This window comes from Volvox carteri (genome assembly GCF_000143455.1).
Source record: "Volvox carteri f. nagariensis unplaced genomic scaffold VOLCAscaffold_24, whole genome shotgun sequence".
In the NCBI taxonomy this organism is placed as follows: Eukaryota; Viridiplantae; Chlorophyta; class Chlorophyceae; order Chlamydomonadales; family Volvocaceae; genus Volvox; species Volvox carteri.
This window is the reverse complement of record NW_003307567.1, coordinates 744,264-762,778: the sequence shown is the minus strand read 5'-3', so window position 1 is coordinate 762,778 and position 18,515 is coordinate 744,264. Positions and strand designations below refer to the sequence as shown.

At 56.8% G+C, this 18,515-nt stretch overlaps 4 protein-coding genes across 4 annotated transcripts in view; 2 read left to right on the top strand and 2 right to left on the bottom strand.

The window, feature by feature from the left end:
* VOLCADRAFT_105140 (uncharacterized protein) overlaps nucleotides 1-2,590 on the top strand; it is a gene marked incomplete at its 5' end in the record, with an annotated part of 11,613 nt that extends 9,023 nt beyond the window's left edge. The window contains 5 exons of the mRNA XM_002951559.1: nucleotides 19-167; nucleotides 587-718; nucleotides 1,004-1,247; nucleotides 1,721-1,891; nucleotides 2,177-2,590. Coding sequence (XP_002951605.1) covers nucleotides 19-167; nucleotides 587-718; nucleotides 1,004-1,247; nucleotides 1,721-1,891; nucleotides 2,177-2,415 — 935 coding nt within the window. The 3' untranslated portion in view covers nucleotides 2,416-2,590. The remainder of the gene's footprint in view (nucleotides 1-18; nucleotides 168-586; nucleotides 719-1,003; nucleotides 1,248-1,720; nucleotides 1,892-2,176) is intronic.
* Nucleotides 2,591-4,921: 2,331 nt separating this feature from the next.
* VOLCADRAFT_105139 (uncharacterized protein) lies at nucleotides 4,922-9,141 on the bottom strand (the record flags this gene model as incomplete). The annotated part of the gene is made up of 5 exons (XM_002951473.1): nucleotides 4,922-6,912; nucleotides 7,272-7,391; nucleotides 7,568-7,839; nucleotides 7,954-8,066; nucleotides 9,127-9,141. 5 exons carry the CDS (start codon nucleotides 9,139-9,141, stop codon nucleotides 4,922-4,924), a joined length of 2,511 nt encoding a protein of 836 aa, XP_002951519.1.
* Nucleotides 9,142-10,087: 946 nt separating this feature from the next.
* Nucleotides 10,088-13,807, bottom strand: VOLCADRAFT_92100 (uncharacterized protein; the record flags this gene model as incomplete). The annotated part of the gene is made up of 8 exons (XM_002951472.1): nucleotides 10,088-10,147; nucleotides 10,275-10,637; nucleotides 10,925-11,182; nucleotides 11,755-11,895; nucleotides 12,011-12,066; nucleotides 12,479-12,766; nucleotides 13,093-13,511; nucleotides 13,782-13,807. 8 exons carry the CDS (start codon nucleotides 13,805-13,807, stop codon nucleotides 10,088-10,090), a joined length of 1,611 nt encoding a protein of 536 aa, XP_002951518.1.
* A 534-nt stretch (nucleotides 13,808-14,341) lies between these two features.
* VOLCADRAFT_101998 (uncharacterized protein) lies at nucleotides 14,342-17,061 on the top strand (the record flags this gene model as incomplete). The annotated part of the gene is made up of 5 exons (XM_002951558.1): nucleotides 14,342-14,398; nucleotides 14,606-14,664; nucleotides 16,037-16,136; nucleotides 16,547-16,617; nucleotides 16,932-17,061. The coding sequence occupies 5 exons, from the start codon at nucleotides 14,342-14,344 to the stop codon at nucleotides 17,059-17,061; spliced, it is 417 nt and encodes a 138-aa protein (XP_002951604.1).
* Nucleotides 17,062-18,515: the final 1,454 nt, after the last annotated feature.

Below are 18,515 nucleotides of genomic sequence, written 5' to 3'. Positions count from 1 at the left end.
CTCCTCCCCCTACTGCAGGGTTTGTGGGTATCTCGACCCACGTGACTCGCCACGAGCCCATGCGCGCCCTGCCGCCGTACGACGAGTTTGAGCTTCTGGAGGAGAGTTGGCGGCTGATGCGTGTGGCGGTGGAGCAGCAAGTGGCCGTGATCAAGTCGCACTCCGAGGTACGGCGCAGGGACATTGCCGTACGGTACGGCAGGAACGTCTGCACTCCGAAAGACTTTCCTGCCGGCTGCCCGGCCCGCTCCTCATGCTGTAATACTCTGCACTGCCAACACCGCACTGCCACCATGCGCGATAGGTTTACGCAGCCGCCACGCCTCGCCTCGCCACTATGCTGCCTTCACCCCCAAGCCCTTAAAAAACCCCCAAGCCTTTCAAAACTGAAATGTTCATGTATGACTCGTAGCATCCCACCCCGCCTCTCTGCCGCCGATTTTTTATCCTCCCCTTTCTCCTCCTTCGCTGTTGCTTTTATGACCTCGAGGCCGATCCCCCTTATCAACCCCAACCCCATCTCCACTAAGCCGCCGCAACCGCCCGTCCGCCTGCCCGTCCATCTGCTGGCCCTCATGGCGAATAGATTAAATGCGATGTGCTGTCGTACATTGACCTAGCTCGGCGAGTGGACGAGCTCATTGGGGGCCGTGAAGCTGCTCTTCCCGCCTGGACGACCTACCGCCGCCTCATGACCACCTACTGCGGATTGAGGGAGGTGAGGAGGGGAGGGGGGGAATTGAGGTGCAGGGGGGAGGAGAGGGAGTTAAGGGGGGGAAGGGACGACTTGGCAAGATTGGAGGGGGACGAGCGGGGCCCTTGGGAGGTACCGTACGGACGAAAAGGGGAGTTTGGAAACACTGAGGAAGGGAAAGGCCCTTATGCGTCGGCGGCTACTGCCATTGCGAGCAAGGCCGCTGTAGCCATTGCTTCCGCTGTTTCTAAATGTTGACGCCACTGCTGCTAATAACCCTGCTGGGGCCCCACTCCACCGCCACAACAGGCGGTGGACGCAGTTCTGCCCTTCGACCCGCCCATCAATACATCACGTCGGGGCGCAAGGCCAGGACACGGCGGGTCGGGAACGGCCGACGGGACCGCGGACGGGGAGAGGAGTACTGGACATGGAGGCGGTGGGGAGGGCGGTGGCGGTGGCGGTGGAGGAGAGGAAGGGGGTGACCATCAGAGCGGCGACGAGGGGGCCGAGGCCTCTGGGGGAGGTTCGTCCAGGGACATCTCGCCGCTGGGTAAGTCCCCGTGTGGTTGTGGGGTGTGTGTGGGGGTCCGAGGGTGGAGTGGTAAGAGGTTGAGAGGGGTAGAAAGTGAGAGGGGTAGAGGGTGAGTGGGGGAAGGGTTATGGCCAAGGGTCGTCCGTTTCGTGTCGTGTCGTATCTTGAAAGGCCTTTCTCGTACCAGCGCCGGTGTGGTCCTCATACATTCGTACACCGAGTTATGCCTCCGCCCTTTCTATCCTCGCTCACATGCCTCCCGCTCCCCTTTTTCCGTCCCCCGCGGCATCCATCCAGGGTTTTTGTTGTCCTCCACTTAGACACCTATTAGGTACCTCTTCAACTCACATTTGTGTCAGGGCCTTTTTTCGAGTCTGTGGCACTTCCTTCCGTGCTCCTACCGCACCCGCCTAACCCGCAATCTTCTGTGGCACTTCCAAACCAAACTTCTCCCTGGTCCTTATTCCCCTCCCCTCCTTTTCTTGCTGCAGCCCGCCGTGGCCGCAGCCTGCGCAACATCAGCCACAAGAGCATGGGCGCCGCTCTCAGTCGGAGCAGCTCCTCGGGTGACCTGGTGCCCGGGGGACCGGGAGGCGGAGGGGAGGGGGGGGGGGCACAGACCGGGGAGGTGCGGCGAGTGGGCAAGCTGCTGTTGCCGCGAGGTGAGTGAGTGGCGGTTGGGGGCGGGGCCTGAGCGACAGGAAGGGGGAAGTGAAGACAGGAGAGAGACGCAGGGAATGTGAGGGAGGGGGTGTAGGGAGAAGAGAGAGGGAGGGGCAAACAGGGGGAAGTGCACTGCTCCCCTTTCCCACTCCATGCATAACCCCTTTCTCCTCCCCTTCCGGCCCCTCCCTACGACACACAAGGTCGGCAGGTGATCCTTCGTTCCTCCGCTTGCGTATGATTCATTGATTCCATTTTCCACGCCCCGCCTCAAATACATACAGGCGCAACCATGAACCACGAGGGAGGCCCCACCACCACCACCACCACCACCATTACCAGCTCAGTCAGCGGTCCGGTTCGCGGCCCTTCTCATGGACAGTCGCGAAACCTGCTGCCACTCAGCGCCCGGACACCTGGCCCGGATGGCGATGGCGGCGGCGACAGCTCCGGGCCCGAGCAGCTGAACGCCTCCCTCATAAAGCTGCAGTTCAACAGCGGGGGGAAGAAGCCCCGAGGCTAGATGCTAACAGCGTGAGGTGGTGTGTCTGTTCGTTCATAACGGTATGACTTCACACACGACGTAGTCCTCCTGTTTCGCGCTTGGTGGAGGTGGTTGGGTTGGGTTGGGGACGGAAGGTGGGTGCAGTGTTGTATGCGGAAGGGAAGGCGGATGGGGGGGAAAGGTGGGAGAGTTGAGGGGGAAGGTGGAGAGCTGTCTGAGAGCTGTTCCTATGCGGCTGAAATGCACCCGTGATGCTGTATTGTTGCACTGCACTGTACTGCGCTGCACTGCGCATCGGGCAAGATGCGTGTGTGCGCATCGTTCTTTTATGAGCTTTAATGAAACTGAGACGTGGATGCATATTTATGTACACACATGTACGATTGTAGATGATGCTTGTATGTACGTAAGGCCTGCGCGTATGTGCACAGTTGCTTTGGTTGATCCTAGCACGGCAGCCTGGAGGTGTATGTATGTGCTTGTGTATAACGACCCGGCAAGGGTCGACCTCCAAAGGAGGGCAGGCAGGCAGGCAGGAGGGTGAGGTGAGAGTGGGGAGATGTTGGACTCCTAGCGAAAGAGGGGGACCCACCGTGTTGTCCCCTCCGCCCACGTGGGAGGTCGTTGCTGTCTGGTTTCCTGCCGACTGGTGATTGTTGACGCGAAGATCCTGCAGGATGCTCGTGCGGGTGCAGAGCGGGGCAGGGCAGGAGAGTGCGGGAAAGGAGCGTTTCGGGACTACGGTGGTTCTGGGTGAGGCGTCCTCTGAGAAATCCGCCAAGCCATGTCCTGTTTTGTCGGGACCAGAGGGGACTTGCGCGGTATATTGAATCCCTTGGGATCTGTCGGGTGATGTGGAGGAACCAAAGTCCACATGCAGATATGTATGCCTGGCATTCTTAGTTATTTGGGAGGCCAGGCACGTCGCGCTGAGGCGCTTCACCCTGAAGCGGACGAGGGAGAATGAAGATGACCTCCCGCGTACCCGCATCAATACCAATACAACGTCCATGGCCCCCCGGCTTTTACGGACACACCCGCACTTGTGTGCGGAACTTGTAACTCTTAGGTTCGCTTGTGGTGGCCGGGACGATGGGCATAGATAGGAGTGGGTTTTGATTGCACCGCTAGGGCTGTTGCATCGAGAGGGTCGTGGATACATGTTTCATTCTTAGTGCAAAGTGAGGGCACATCCACTTACCCAGGTGGACCAAGGAAGTGTGAAGTGCACAGGGCAGTCTACGCACGTAATGGCCTACAAGGGGAGTGAACCAATGACGTTGGGCCGCCTGCCAGAGTTGGCCCACGAGGACGTAAGATTTCTTTCGTTCGTATTGCTGCATCCTTCCCGCCGCATTCATTGATGTTGGGCATTCAGTTGTGGCTGGTAAGCAGTTAGGCATAAGAGCGATGCTGGACGGTGTACCAGGGGGGCTGTGCGCCTGTTTCCTGTGCTTATCCGTAATGAACCACCAAGGCTTGACATCCAACAACATCAAAAACGCCCTAAGCCCGGTGCGATGCAGCGTTTTCCCAGGTTATCCGGGGAACCCGAATGGCAAGGGATCACCACAACAGGGATACAATCGCACCACCCTGCGAATTAAACTTTCGTTATGTGGCGTGCCAACCCCCTTCCTAGTGTCGCTAACCAGCTTTGAGGCAGTATACTACCACGGAATGCACTGCCCTGAATCTCAAGTGGTGCAAGCGCGACAGCTCATCTCACGTCATTCCAAGGGGTTCCATGCATTTACGGTGCAAGCCTCTGTGGGCTGCAGCACTTTCACCAACTACCACGATCCGTCCACAGCTAAGGTCTCAGCGCTGCCTACTAATACGTCACTAACGTGCCACTGGGCTACACACTGACATCGTCCACGATCGCCACGAGCCCGCTAGTTCTTAGCCACTACCACACCCCACGCATGTTGGCATGCGCGTTGATCTACGGCCCCAACAGCTATACAGATGGATGCGAAGCCCACGCCCTTGTTTGGGCTGCAGGATTTCATCTCCGCAGTTACTGCCGCCTTCCTACGTTCCCGCCTTGGCTAGCCGACCTCCTAAGCCACCGGGTAAGGTCTAAATTCACACAGGCGACAATGCGCCGTGGTACTAACTTGACAAATCACAGCGCATGCGCCTGTCTTGTCATCTGTCGCTGTTTCAATTCGCGGCCCCTTCCACTGTTCCGGACCCCTATCCATGGCGTCCTTGCCAGCTGTCATGTCGTGTCATCAGCCTGTCCACGGTCGGCTGCAAAGGCCCCCGATTGCAAGCCAGTCCCCATGCACCCGAGTCCAGCCCGCAAACCAGCGCAACCACGGCACCTTTCCCACCTATCACAAAAGACATCAAATGGCCTCCCACTCCACACCCAAATACCATTCACACATAGAAGTGAACTGCCGGAGGGGACGAGAATCGCAAATCCCAGCCCACCAGCAATCCCCTGCCTGTGCCGTGGGTCCCAGCCAATACCATCTTTCGCCCAGGAAAGCAGGTGCCCCCGACTCAGCCCTCAGCGTCGGCCAATAGGCATGGCCCCACCCTGGCTCGCACCCGGCACGCGAATCTGCACGTCACTGGCCGCAGCCGACGCCGTGGCAAGGTCGTCATGGAGGCTGTTGATGCTTTGTGTCGCCAGTGGCCGATCCAGATCGTCGCTGCCGCTGTTCATGAAGAAGTACTGTTGGCCCTTGCGGCGGCGATACCACGCCATCACCAGCAGCGTGACTGCGAGTACTGCCACAAGCGGCACCACGACCGCCGGCACAATAACACTTGCGCCCACGCCCTTCTTGCTTGTCGACTCCTCGACCCAGATGAGCCGGCCGTCTGCTGTCGCGCCCACGTAGCCTCGGAAGCAGCCCAGGTCGCCGCTTACCTCTACCACGCAAGTGCCGGCCGGCTGTTCACCTGTCACACCTTGCTGGCAAACCTCCGTGATGCCCAGTGGGCCCTGCACCTGGAAGGATAACGAGCTAGCTGCAGTCGTGGAAACCTGCCATCGCACACCATCGTTCCGGTCAAGGGACACACCCCTGTCAGGCCGGATCTGCCTACGCGTCGTGAGCTGGTCCACGGTCGCGGGGGCAAGCAGTAGATGCAGCGTGGCCAGGTCACCCGGCGCGGCCGGCGGCCGGCAGGTGGTGCTGGCGGCGGCCGGTGAGACAGGGAAATCAAACACCGCTGTAGAGGATAGGGTGTTATAGTGCGCAGTCTGAGCAACGAGACAAGAGTCGGACATGGGCCGTGGCGACATGCATATTTGCTCCACCGGCGGTGGCGGCGGCGGTGCTGCACCGGGCACAATAATGACGTCACTGTCGTCAAAGAACACCATAATGTAAACCGAGGCGCTGCGAACGACGGCTGCACAAGGCCGGACACCTTGTCCCGGAAGCGCGTTGCGCGCACAAAGATCAGTCAGGTGCTTGCCGCCGGCAGGCAACGTCACATAGAACGTATTGGTCGACTCGCCAGCGGGGCCGTAGGTAAAGGTGAGACTTGCTGGTGAGGTGCCCGAGCCGGCCTCGATCGTCTGGCGGCCATTGTTTAGAGGGCTCTCATGGCCAACTGCCACCTGCGACGCGGCACCAGGGTCCAGATACAAAGTCCACGAGCAAACGTCCACACAGTAGCTTTTGGTGCAGCCCGACGCGGGATTGTGGTTGGCCAACAAGAACGCAAATGTGGTAGTGGCAGCCGATGCGACACGCTCGTAATACTGGAGCGACATGGATGTATCGGCAGCAGGCACGTTCTGTGTCGGCCAGCAAGTCCCTGCCGGTGGCGGTGGCACGCCAGCGCTCGGCAGCACCAGCCCAGATGGGCAGCAAAAGCCATCCTCCGAGTGAAGATAGTAGGTGCAGGCGCCCTGCTGCGGGTCCGACGAGGCGTCGCACAGATCGACGTTGGATGCAGTACTGCCGATGGGCAACCGCACCGTCACCGTCAGAGCCAGGCCATTGGAACCCAGATCGTCTGCCACCAAGTTCAGCTCATCCACCAAAAGCGACCGGTACGAAGCGCTGTTGGGCTCATTCCAAGATGACGTCGAGAAGTTTACGCTACTTCGGCCCAGCTGAACACCGCTAATGGGCAGGTCCGTCACCTTGAGGTTGACATACGCTAGCTGGGCGTGGCAGCAGTTCGTCACACCGTCGGGCTCGCACGAGGACGTGGCCACCAGGCGAAAATTGTAGGCCAGGAACTGGGCTTGAGCGAGCGAGGTGGAGGTGGATTGGCTGGAGATGGGCGTGACGCCATCAAAGACCAGCTTGAATGGACTGTTGCTCAAGGTGCCCGAGCACTGGAAGACGGAATTGGGGCCCGGTTGCGACGAGGGCCCGCTGCCAGCAGCGGTGACGGTGGTGGGGCAGCAGGCGTTGGGATTGATGTCAGTGCCACCCTGGATGACCAGCTCGCACAAGCCGGTGACGGGGGCAAGGCCAGGCGGCGGACACAGCGTATCTGCGGCGCCCTCTACGGTAATGGCCACGGGAATGCCTGGGAGATAACATATACGAGCAGGAAAGCAACGGGAGAGGAATCAGGTTGAGAAGTGGGAAATGATGCTTGACGAATTCGGGATCATACATGTGGCAGAAAGAAAGCACAGAAGGGAAGAGGGACAAGCGCAGAGGGATCACTGGACATCGAGAGGCCGCGGACATCAGGTCGCGGGTCGCACGAGGCGTTGAAAAATCACTGCCCCAAAGCGGAATCAGTGTAGATGAAACTTGCAGGCATCCGAGCATCCGAAACACTGCTCTCTACGAAGACGAACAACGCCGCAAAGCCATAACTCTACCCCCGATGCATCAGTGTCACGTCCCCGTGACTTCGGGTTAATCAACGCTGCGTACCATTCTTTGCTTGCGCCACCTGGAGATTAAGGGAGCCGAGCTTCAGACCGAACTGGCTCTGCTCCGCACTCGCGAGGCGCACGCCATTATAGGACACGTACTTGACCTTCAACGTGGGATCTGCGGTGAGGGGGCAACAGCGGCAATAGCCATGGGAAGGAACGGGGTTCAGCCGAAACTGTGTCATGGCGCAGCTCAAGCACCCGAGCCTGCCTGAAACAACCAATCCACCCCTGTCAGCTGGCAAACAGGGTAGCATGAGGCTCAAGTGAGTTCTGCATGGCATAGCGACTCACCAACGTCAATCCAGACAATGTACGCTGCGCTGCTGCAGCAACCCGCGTGGTCCAAGGCGCTATTGCAAGTCTGGTTGGAGTGAAGGATGAAGGAAAACGTCGTGTATGTACGCCCGCCGAAAATCTGCTGCGTATTGCTCATAGAAAGTAAGCCGTACGGTGACGCGTAAGAGTCCGCCTGGCAGCATTGTCCGGCGCAGAGAGGAGGCTGCTCCGTGGGCAAGAGGTAGGACGCCACGCTACTAAGATCCTGCCGCAAGAGCCGAGTAAACCTGCATAGGCAGCACTTAACGTGAAAACCAACTTTTAAGGCCTTGGACCGTGCGGGACACGAGCCTCGGCCAACAATGAGCTTTAATCATGTTGCAGGGAAGGCAGAAACGCACCGTGGAACGAACTCCAAGCCTTGCAAACTGTGTTCCGCGGTGACGCTCATAGCAGCCAGCCAAAGGCCGCTGAGCACGAAAACAACTCGCGTCCCCATGGACGCGCGATACATCTGCGATGAATGAGATGAGCGGGCTTGGCGCTAAGGTTTGGCCCGCTAGCAGCAATGCGCTGACTTGAATGTCCCGGACAGGCTGGGGCCTATCCTATGAATCCATAACAATCAATTTATGTATGCTTTTCAACTTATGATATCCTTGGCAGCTAGTCAGAGGGAGTCAGTGATGCGCAAACGCGTTCAAAGTATCTGGTCAGGCCCCGACAGACGTAAAGTAATTGACGTATTGCTGTATAGTCCTTTTATTACTTGCGTAAATTTTAACAAACTTCAAGGAAATCCTGCCACGCAAACCAGCTTCCTGTGCGTAGCACGTAAGTAGCGAACCTCCCCCAAAACAACAGCTAGGAGCCCGCACCTCGCCTCCCTCCAGCGCCCACGTGCGTTAAAGCTCCAATTGTTTTGTTATTTGAGCTGCTGTTATGTTGGCAATTTTGGTGTGGACTTGCGAGTTGAAGCGCAAAGAGGTTGAGGGGAGGCAAATATGTGAATTGGACACTTCCCAAGGAGGAGTGGGGAAGGGCAAGAGGGCACCCAAATTTGTCTCCTAAAGTCAAGTCAGATTTTCAGCACACAAACCGCGGCAGTTGGGTTCAACAGCCTGCTACTGGGACGTACGGCGCTATCGTTCCGAGACCAGACTTGCATTAACTTCAGGAAAGTCTCATCCTCCGAACTCAGAAGCTTATGCCCAAAAGCTTATGCCCAAATGATTTAGTAAGGAATTTTACGGGAAGTCGATACCACTTTCTCCGCTGTTCAGGTAAACTGTTAGGGGGTGTTTCCACATAGGATTAACGCCACGGATTAGGGCTTGATCCTTGGCATATGGCGGGCTAGCACGGATGGTGTATGTTACAAGCTCGCGAGAGCTCGTCAGGCCCAGACGGCTCATCGCGAGTTCTGGCGTAGCAAAAACAGGGAGGAAACAAAAAAGGAAAAAGAAGAAAGGGTTCAGAACCCCATCTGCGAGAGAAAACAGTAACTACAGTAAGCGACCTCAGGCTTACTACTCGGCGTCGCCTCATCCAGATGTTGTGTACGATCTGCTCACGTCCGCGCCGATCATTTATCTCCATGAGAGACCTCATATTATGCAAGGGCTCGATATTAGCCTGGCGTACACCTAGGTTGAAAAGCCCTTCCCGTAGGTACGCGGGACACTCTAGCAACACACGAACTCATATTTTACTGCATTCTTGTTGCCACGGACCAAACACCAGTGCTCTTGGCGCGACCGACATCTCCAAAGGCGACGCCCCTAAGCGAAACTGCAGCAGTGACAAGTATGACTTGGGAGGGATGTAGCACGTCGTGTGTTTCGGCGTTCCCATCCAATGAGTATGGGCACAACTTAACCCCTGGTTTACGGTTGACCGACACAAATTCCCCGGGTGTAGTAATTAGACGTGGGTTCTGCTAGTCATCATTAAATCGGTCCTTTCATGTTTTCATGAGATCTAACATTGATCGGGTTCGATGAAATGAAATTGACCTTCCCCTCTTCATACAGGTTCAGGTACAGCTCCGGTAAGTGTCCTAAGCACCCGAGACCCCTTAGGATCATGGCACCCCAGTTGGTGGCAGTATAATCAAAACAGACTCCAAAACGTCCTTCCTCACCCAAAACTCTCCAGCTTCCACGTTTTCACACCTCTGGCATTCCACTGTGCAATGCATAGCGGTGCTGCCTCTTGGCTCGCACCTCTCTACACACCTCCCATTTGCACCTCGGGCGTGGCGCCGTGTATTAACGAGGTTGGACGCAAATGCTGTCACTAAACTGTGGATATTTATACGTACTGACATATCCTCAACGCTTAATATTCTCATTCATGGCCCAGCCAGCGTGAAAGCGCGTTGGGCATGCTACGTATGCACTGACAACAACCGTCACTTTACTACACCCGTAACGGATTATCCGTTCGACCATACACATGATCATCAAAATAAAATAATCGGACGTTCCAACACGCCTAGAGAGCGGTATCGCAGCGGTCCTTCTGTCCTTGCTCCTAGGTAGCTCTCTTCAGCTTCCGCGCGCTCACGATGCTCTCCGCGATGTGTATGCAAACCTGCATGGTGCAAAGTCAAAAACAGAAATGTCAAGCAAGTGAATGTCGCTGATCCTTTACGCACAACTTCAGGACCACCACCACCAGCACACATATTCCCAGTCTATGCCCGCACCAAGTTACCCACCTCGGGCGCACATTCCCGAGCCACAAAGTGACCGCCACTGAGCATAATAAACTCCGCTCCCGTGTGCTTTGCGATGCGCTCGCCGTACGACGGCATTGCCATCATGTCATGGTCGCCATGGATAACCTTGAACGGTACCGCCAGGTGTCGCAGGCGCCGCTGCTCCGAAACCGACAGACCGTGGTTCCAAACCGCATGCAGCTGTCCCATAACGCCCGAATGCGGCTGAGGCGCGCCTTCTTGGCTCGTTGACACGTATTCGTCTATGAGTGCCGTCTCCACACTCTGGTGGACCTGCGCCGTCGCCACCGTACGATTGCCTCCACCGCTATCGCCGCCATCGCAGGAGTCCAGCACGGGTATCTATTAGGAGGCAGAAATGCAGAAGGATGGAGATAGGAAAGGAAAGACAGACCCCAAGTCGAAGGCTAAAATCGGATCAACGAGAGCGACACACGCATTGCACATCACAAAGATTATCCTCCCTAACCTACTTTCCGATGAAAGTACACATGTCCTGTCCGAGCAGGCGGAATAACGCGCCCGAAATACCTAATCCTCTCTACGTGCACCTTTTTGAATGGTCCGCTTATTACCCACACATCTCCAGCATACTCGCATCCCCAAGCCCCAGAACAACCCGAGCCCACCTGCGCATGCAACGTCGCGCGGCTGAAGTGAAAGTGCACGTCCGCGTGCGCGCGTTCTCGTGGCGTGCGTGCCGTTGCGGCCCGCATCAGCAGCTTCACCGCCCGCCAACGAGTGGGAATAACCTGCCAGCCTCCATTGGTGACGGAGAGCGCCGTCAGCGAAAGCAACCGCTCTGGAGCCTGTACGGCAAGTCGCAGCGCGATCATGCCGCCCATGGAGAACCCCACCACATGGGCCTTGTGCCAGCCCAAACGGTCCTGAAGCATAGTCCGCGGCGGTGGTGGTGGTAGTAATAGTAGTAGTAGCAACGGTTGGCGTCGGAACGGGGCCGGTGGCGAGAAGAGCGAATAATGGAATGGGTTGAGGGGATAGGAGGCGGAACAATAGCCGAGGGCATTCACGCATCGCAGACATGCGCGCATACGTGCCCATGTGAGCCCTTCCCCTGGCTTGCCCGGCCTCTGCCTACCAAACACCTGCGCTGCGGGCCAAAATTAATACTACAGGACGTGTGCCAACCCATCTACCGCCTCCGCCTGCTGCTTACCTGCCCACCCATGAACCTCATAAGCACTACTACAGCAAAGATATGCGTATGTTAACGCTCGCGATCAACATGTCCATTGGTTGCTTCAGGAGAGAAGAAACCACACACGCATGACGGTTGCTACTGGCTGATTTTACCAGTCGCAATCCTGTTGGTCTGTGCCTGAGCTGATTCGCACTGGAGCACTGATTCGCACCCGCGCCATCGTCACATCATTTGAACGCAAAGAAAAAACCACACCCAACCATGCCAACACCGTGCACAAGTACATAAGACACCCACCATCACTGCTAGCGCGTCGCTCGCCATCACGGTGGTCGAGTATTGTTTCGAGTGTGGAGGGCTGTCGCTGTCGCCAATGCCCCGGTTGTCAAAAACGCAGAAACGGACTCGCTGGTGCCGAAGCAGGGGCTCCGAATCCGCCTGTGCAAGGATTTCAAGTGGATGAACTCAAACGGCCTTTGTGGCAGCGGCCTATGTCTGCTGTTGTGTTTTTTGTGAGACCAGGCCTCCAGAGCCCTAACCCCTGGATCCTTACTTGTTTCATCCAATGCTGGATCAGCGGCAGCCAGCCGTTTCGCCCCGCCGCAAAACCTGGCCCGCAACGAGGGATGCGATTCGGGTCGGTCGGGTTGGTTGGTCGGTGCCGTAGGTCGGCATTGGGATTGGGGTGACGCGGGATGCGCGAGTTTCCGTGTGCTGTGGAGCAACCATGGCTCTATAAGACCGCAACCAACAACAGCAGCAAGCCATGCATAGCACCAGGCCAGGCACGCATAGCGAAAGGCCTGACGCCCGCAGGCAAGGAACGCTGGAGCGCCTGTAGAAACCCGCCCCGTTCTTGCGGAGTATCATGGCTCCTGTGCACGCGCTCAATCTTCTGCCGCTTGCTCTGGTTACACGCAGCGGGCACAGGCACGAGCGCTTCCAAAGCCGTCACATGACCGACGCATTCCTTAAGGACTCCCCGAACGGCTACCAATCTCAACCAACTCTCGGGCCTCACCCATTATGAGCAGCACGTTGGCCACATCCTCCTTGCAACCAGTGGTGGATGCAGCGAAGGCGGAGACGGTAGATGAAGAGGAAGTGGAAGCAAAGGCAGCAGAGGCGGCGGCTTTCCCGACCTGACTTGCCTCCAGCTCCGCCTTCCATGGGCCCCCCAATCCCGATGGCGCTGTCCCGACAGGCTCTGCCGCCGTCATCACTACCGCCTTCCCCGGCTCCGACGAGGAGCCAGGCAAACCAGATTGCCGGTGCTGGCCCCCATCGCTACCGCCGTCACTTCCAACATCTGCATGCAGGTGTATGCGTGAGTATGTGGGCCACGCCCGATAAGGGTCGCGAGAAGCCGGTAGGTCGTGACATGACTGTTATAGACATACGGCATGACAGTGACGGTGCAGCATTCTTAGCAAACCGTGATCATCTTCTCCAGGTGCGCATTCTCCCCCCACAAGGTGTGAGGAAAGGAAAAGAAAGGTGGAAAGAGATAGTGCGCGGCGATGCGAATTCGAGTCTCACCCGCCGTTTCTGTTTGCTGAGTGGTGGCGATGGCGCTGTCGCTTCCTCTAACTGACCCGCGGGTCGCTGGCCCGCTCTCCGAAAACTGCATCGTACCTGCGCCTGCGCTATTTCCTGCTGAACCCATTCCTACCACATTGCCTTCTTCCTGTGGCCCTGCTATTACTGCTACTGCTGTTAAAGCTGCAGCTTCCGATCCTGACGATACTGCTAGGGCTGCAGCCGTGGGCGTTGCCACCGCTGACCCAGGCGTTACGGACACGCCATTCAATGAATGCTTGTTTGCACGTTTCGGACTGATCTCGGCGCGGTCCTGCCCGTCCCTTGCGGCCTCCTTATCTGGGCTCATATTAACGCTACCTTCAAAAAGAGCCCCGGTCGCTCGGACTTCATAACAGCACGCTGATTCCGGAGCGGCATACCCGGTAGCTGTATGGCCGTGGCACTCAAAGATTTCAAAAAACAGCCTGATGCCGTCTGGCGCTATGGCGTAGCCCCGATGTGTCGCTAGGTGCCTGATTCCGTGGCCATTGTTGAGCACAAGGAGAAATTGCTTGGCCCCTCCTGCTGGCGCAGACGGCTGGGATGGAGCAGTCTTTTCCGATGCGTCCAATTTGCGATGGTGATCATGCCGGTGTACGTATGGGCTAGGTGCTCCGCGGTCGCTGCTTGCGGCTCCATTGTCCGTGGTGAAAAGCCCGAAGACCATGGCAGCGCCGGCAGGTAGCGCGTTTGCCAGAAGTGGCGGCAGCAGTCAGCGCCCGGGAAGGTCTCCTGAGCCCCACCTCCGCAGGAGCACTGCCAAGGTCATGTCAAGGGTACGGCCTTTGATACTGAAGCTTGGAAAGACTTTGCTCACGATGGACTAATGAAGTAGAGGAAATCAATTTTGGTAGGCGGCATAAATATCTGGTAGCCGAGGTGCGCACGCTGCCCCAAGGGCCACGGTTCAAAATGTTTGCAAATATATATAAATAATATATAATACTATGCCAGTAAGTGGACAGTACCGCTTTCTGCGATATTGCAGCATCGGGCAATGCACCAGCTATCCTATGCTTACAATTTACGGCACATGGTGGACGAGCAACCCTTAATTGCCCGTTGCCTGTGTGCAATGTGTGTCACCAACCATTCAAAGACTTCTTGAAAGCCTTTGTTGTAAATTGTGCATTTGTTCCTATGGAACTGATTCTTTCTTTTGGCGCGGAGAGGTCTGCGCAGAGCCCAAGTTAGCGATGACGAACTGAACAGGTGTATTTCAGGAACCTTTGCATTTGCCTGTCGCTGTCGGCTGGGAGGGCTAGCCGCAGGGCTGTCCGGTGGAGTGGCGGGTGTCTGGAGGATGTCGGTGTACTCGCTCTACGTGATCAACAAATCCGGTGGACTTATTTACAACAGGGTATGTTGGTTAATGCTCCCCCATAAACTTCCTTACTGGAGGCACGCAAGTTAGCTGTGTATCCGCAACCAGCACGGTCTTTCCCTTCGCTCCTGCAACCTTGGCCTCGAAAGGCTGAAGCCCCGCATCCATGCCCCGCCCTTTCAACGTGTTTGCGCGCCAAGCTCCATAGCATTTGCTCCCTTTTGCATCTTGCGAAATGCGCAGGATTTCTGTGAAGCCGCCCGCGTGGAAACCAACGACTCGCTGCGCCTAGCTAGCATCTGGTAAGCCCTCCGACACCGGAGCAAGGCTCTCATCTTAAGGGACCACATCAATGCTGGGCACCTCAACTTTATGAACGCTGTTTACATTAGGATGGCGGGTACGGGTGTACGGCTGAGTGGATGGGCCGGGGCGGGAATGAGCTCCCGGCATCCCAAGCTACCTCAGCAGGCTGGTTAGTGCCTCCTGGAGCACCCAAGCAGTCATACATGGCAATCTGAGTTAAGACTGTGTGCGTGGCTGGGCTGTGTTGAGCCAAGTTGGACTAGGCCGAGAGACACTCGGATTGTCCTGCTGGGCCGGTCTAGACGTGACAGCGACACCACAGGGCAGTCTGCCACGGGGCTTTTATGGTAGCATGTGATGGTAGGAAACACATGAGGGGCAACATAAGGTCATGTGACAGCTCTTCTCTGCCCGGAGCGAACCCCGAAGGGTAGCAAAGGTCAGATCGCAGAGCGGTGGACGGGAGGGTACAGGTGTGGGGCGTGTGGTTGGGTGCCGGAGTCCCTCCTCCCCTGCCTCCCCCTCGCGAAGAAGCACATGATGGTAGGGAGAGCGCAAGAAGAAAGGGTGCATGATGACGGTGGCACGATGAAGAAGGTTAAGCACGATTGGGGGTTTGGCAGAGGGCGCTCATGCCGCAGGTCTTCTGAAGCCTGCGCTCCCGCTTGATGACGGACAACGTCGTTTGCTTGATAGCTTGCTTTCGTGGCCCCTGTTCGCCCGATAATGCGATGGCGGCCATCAGGGCTATCCTCGCATCCTCAAGGACGCCCTGACGATGGGGCTGGTCCTGAGCTAAACAGCTATTGCTCACACTGGTATGTAATTATACGTGGTACTCCCCAACAGGAAAGGCTCAGCTTGGGGATCCGAATAATGTCAGCCAGGCATGGGGTCAGGGATGGTGAGGGCTGCTGTACCGCAGGAGCCTTGACGTGCGATTGAGGGCTGCCCTCGGGCGATAGTGGTGTTGTGGCCTTTGTGGGACATGACCGGACCGGACTGGTTTGGGGTTATAAGCGTGTTTTGGAACAGCACGTTCTCCTCGGCGATTGTGGAACTATTGGTGTTACTGGACTGGACTGGAACTGCCCTCAATGAGCCGGTCAGGCATTCCACTGAACTATGCAGCAACGATTGTGTAACGGCTGCGCTACTGGCGCGTACAGGTTTGGCTGTGTGCTATACAGTACGATGGGTGACAGGGGTGACAGTATTGGGGTTGGGTTCCCTCCATCCGGCCCCAGGAAAACGTGCACACCACTTGCCCAGTGAACTCACAGTTGCCCTCCCCTTGCCCTTTGGCCCCGTGGGTCGTTCTGCTCTGCCTTCCTGGCTGCCTCCCTCCCTGGCCTGGCCTACTTCTAGGCACTCCCTCCACGTGATTGCAAGCCAGCTAAGTCCGGTACCTGGATGCACCGGCATTGAGCTCCTGGAGGCGGACACCTTCAACCTCCACTGCTTCCAGGTGGGCCTTATGAGTGTCGAGAAAAGGATTAACCCAGGCTTATGCTCTTGTGAGGACATACAGGAAAAGGGGAACAGGGGGAAAGGAGGAAAATACTGCTTGTTTGCAAAATACTAGTAGTCGTTAACTGCCGATGAAGAGGGCAGGAGGTAGGCGGCAGGCGGCAAGCATCGCCTTGGCCCAACATACATACTCTTCGTTCTGCTCAACGAGATGACTAACGCATCTGGGTGCGAGGCCTTCTGATGCCAACCACCCCCGAAAAATACTTTTTCGCCGGTGTAGACGTCTGGACCCATTCCGAAGCGCAGCAGCATACGGTTCTTCGCCGGCGCCGCCAGCACCGGGCTCCACAACGTTGTATAACTGATTCCTCCTGTATATCCAATATGCCTTATCATCCCCTGCAGACCTTGACGGGTACCAAGTTCTTGTTAGTGGTGGACCCACACGCCTCTTTCATACCGGCATTGCTGCAAAGGTACGACATGCGCACGGAAGCGGGTTGGTTGCAAGATGCGCGGCCGGGGGCTATGGGCTGGCGGGGCCGGGGGCCATGGGACTATGGGCTTCTCCCTTTTTTTCTCCCTCCCTCTCTGTGTCTCTCTCTCTCGTCTTCCCTCTCCGCCTCTTTCTGCCTCTTGCCCTCAACCGGCTCGTGTCCGATTTTAGCTGCCTGGCCACGTCCATCTCGCCCCGCCCTCTCAATCCCATTGGAGGGTGTAACATATTTCCCCCATGCATCAATCACGGCATTGATCACGGCAATTTAACGCCGTACGTTGTGCCGTACAGGATATATGAGCTTTACTCGGACTATGTGATGAAAAACCCTTTCTACGAAACGGAACAAGTCATCAAATGCGAGCTGTTTGACGAAAACGTCGAGTCGCTCATCCGCCGGTACCTGCAACAAGCTTCGTAGGAGTGTCTGTCTGCTCCTCGGCGCGAACTTGGCTGGCGCACACGCCTTCACCTCATGCCGGGTGCAGAGGGTGCTGCTTGTTCCTAGCACTGTCCGCGCCCTACTGCTTGCTGCTGGCGTGCTGCTTTAGTTGGCGTGGCCATACCGCCCTACTCGGCTGCTTCTGTTGTTTAGGGCCACATATATCTCCACCAGCACGTTGTTTGTTGGGTGGAGTGGTATATTGCGTAACGCCGCACTCCATGTCCCTTACTCGAATCTCCATGCCTGGGTGGGCGGGTGGGTGGGTGGGTGGCTGATTATTGAGATGGTGGGAAGGAACGCATGGCTTAAACAGGCTGCAACCAGGCCAGTTTTGGAATCTCTTTGACTGCTCAAACGAGCCCAGACCAGGCTAGGTTACCCGAGGACACTGAGGACCCCACTGAAAAGGTCGTGCCTACAAGGACTAGGGCCTCATCATCATCATCAACCATCATCAGGGTGGCCGGCTGCCTAGCCGTATGTGTTAGGGACATCACGTCACGGGGTCGTTCAGGGTTATGCTCCGTGTCCGTCGAAGGGGGTCCCGGATTTCCTCTAGACGTGCATGGAGGGTTTCTGGTGTTAGTTGCTTCACTTCAATTCTGTACTGCATGGAGGGTTAGCTGTGGCTCAGTCCCCTTGGTGGAAGCCTCCTGAGGGAAGCACCGTGGGGCGGGCTCCATGTCCGGATTCTTTTAGATTTGGTGCGTTAGAAGGTGTGGGCCTTAACTCTTTATCCACCCGTTGCTATGCTGCGCCGTGCTTCCACAAACTCTGCAGCGCATCACAGTTCTTTGTACTTATACTGGCATCGCATTGCATTCCACAGGCTGGCTGTAACACGTGCCATAAGCAAGTGGCAAGCCGCAGACCAACAACGATTTCGTATTTTAACTGGGACGGGTTAGGATGCAGGAAAGCTGTTGGCGAGGGCGCTGTTGGCTGCTTTGCCTTCGTTGGTAGCAAGTTGGACTCCTGGGTTTCAGGAGGTGGCGACTAGGTCATTTGACACGACGCGTAGGTAATGCGAAAGGCTCTCTGCACCCCACCCGCCCGTTCGTTGGCGGTGGGCTTCGGCACTCCTTTGGAACAGAGACTTGACCGGGCTTGCGGTCTGTGGAGGTGTTGAACATAGCAGGTATGACGTCTCAAGCAGTGCTGGCTTCAGGCCAAAGACATTGATGTAACTTGGCAAGGATGCATTTACGTCAGGAAAGGGGAACGATGCTGCTGTGATGCGGTTTAGACGCCTGGAAAGGGTCACCCGGTCAGGATCAAGGTGAGTACTGTAAGACAACCGGATCCACACATTCGATTCGCAAACCCTATTGGCTACTAGGGTACAAATTTCAGAAGAGGAATGCTGGAAAAAGCCGAGTTACAGCCTGCCGCTGTACGTGGCACGGCACATATATGATGTGTGGGACAGG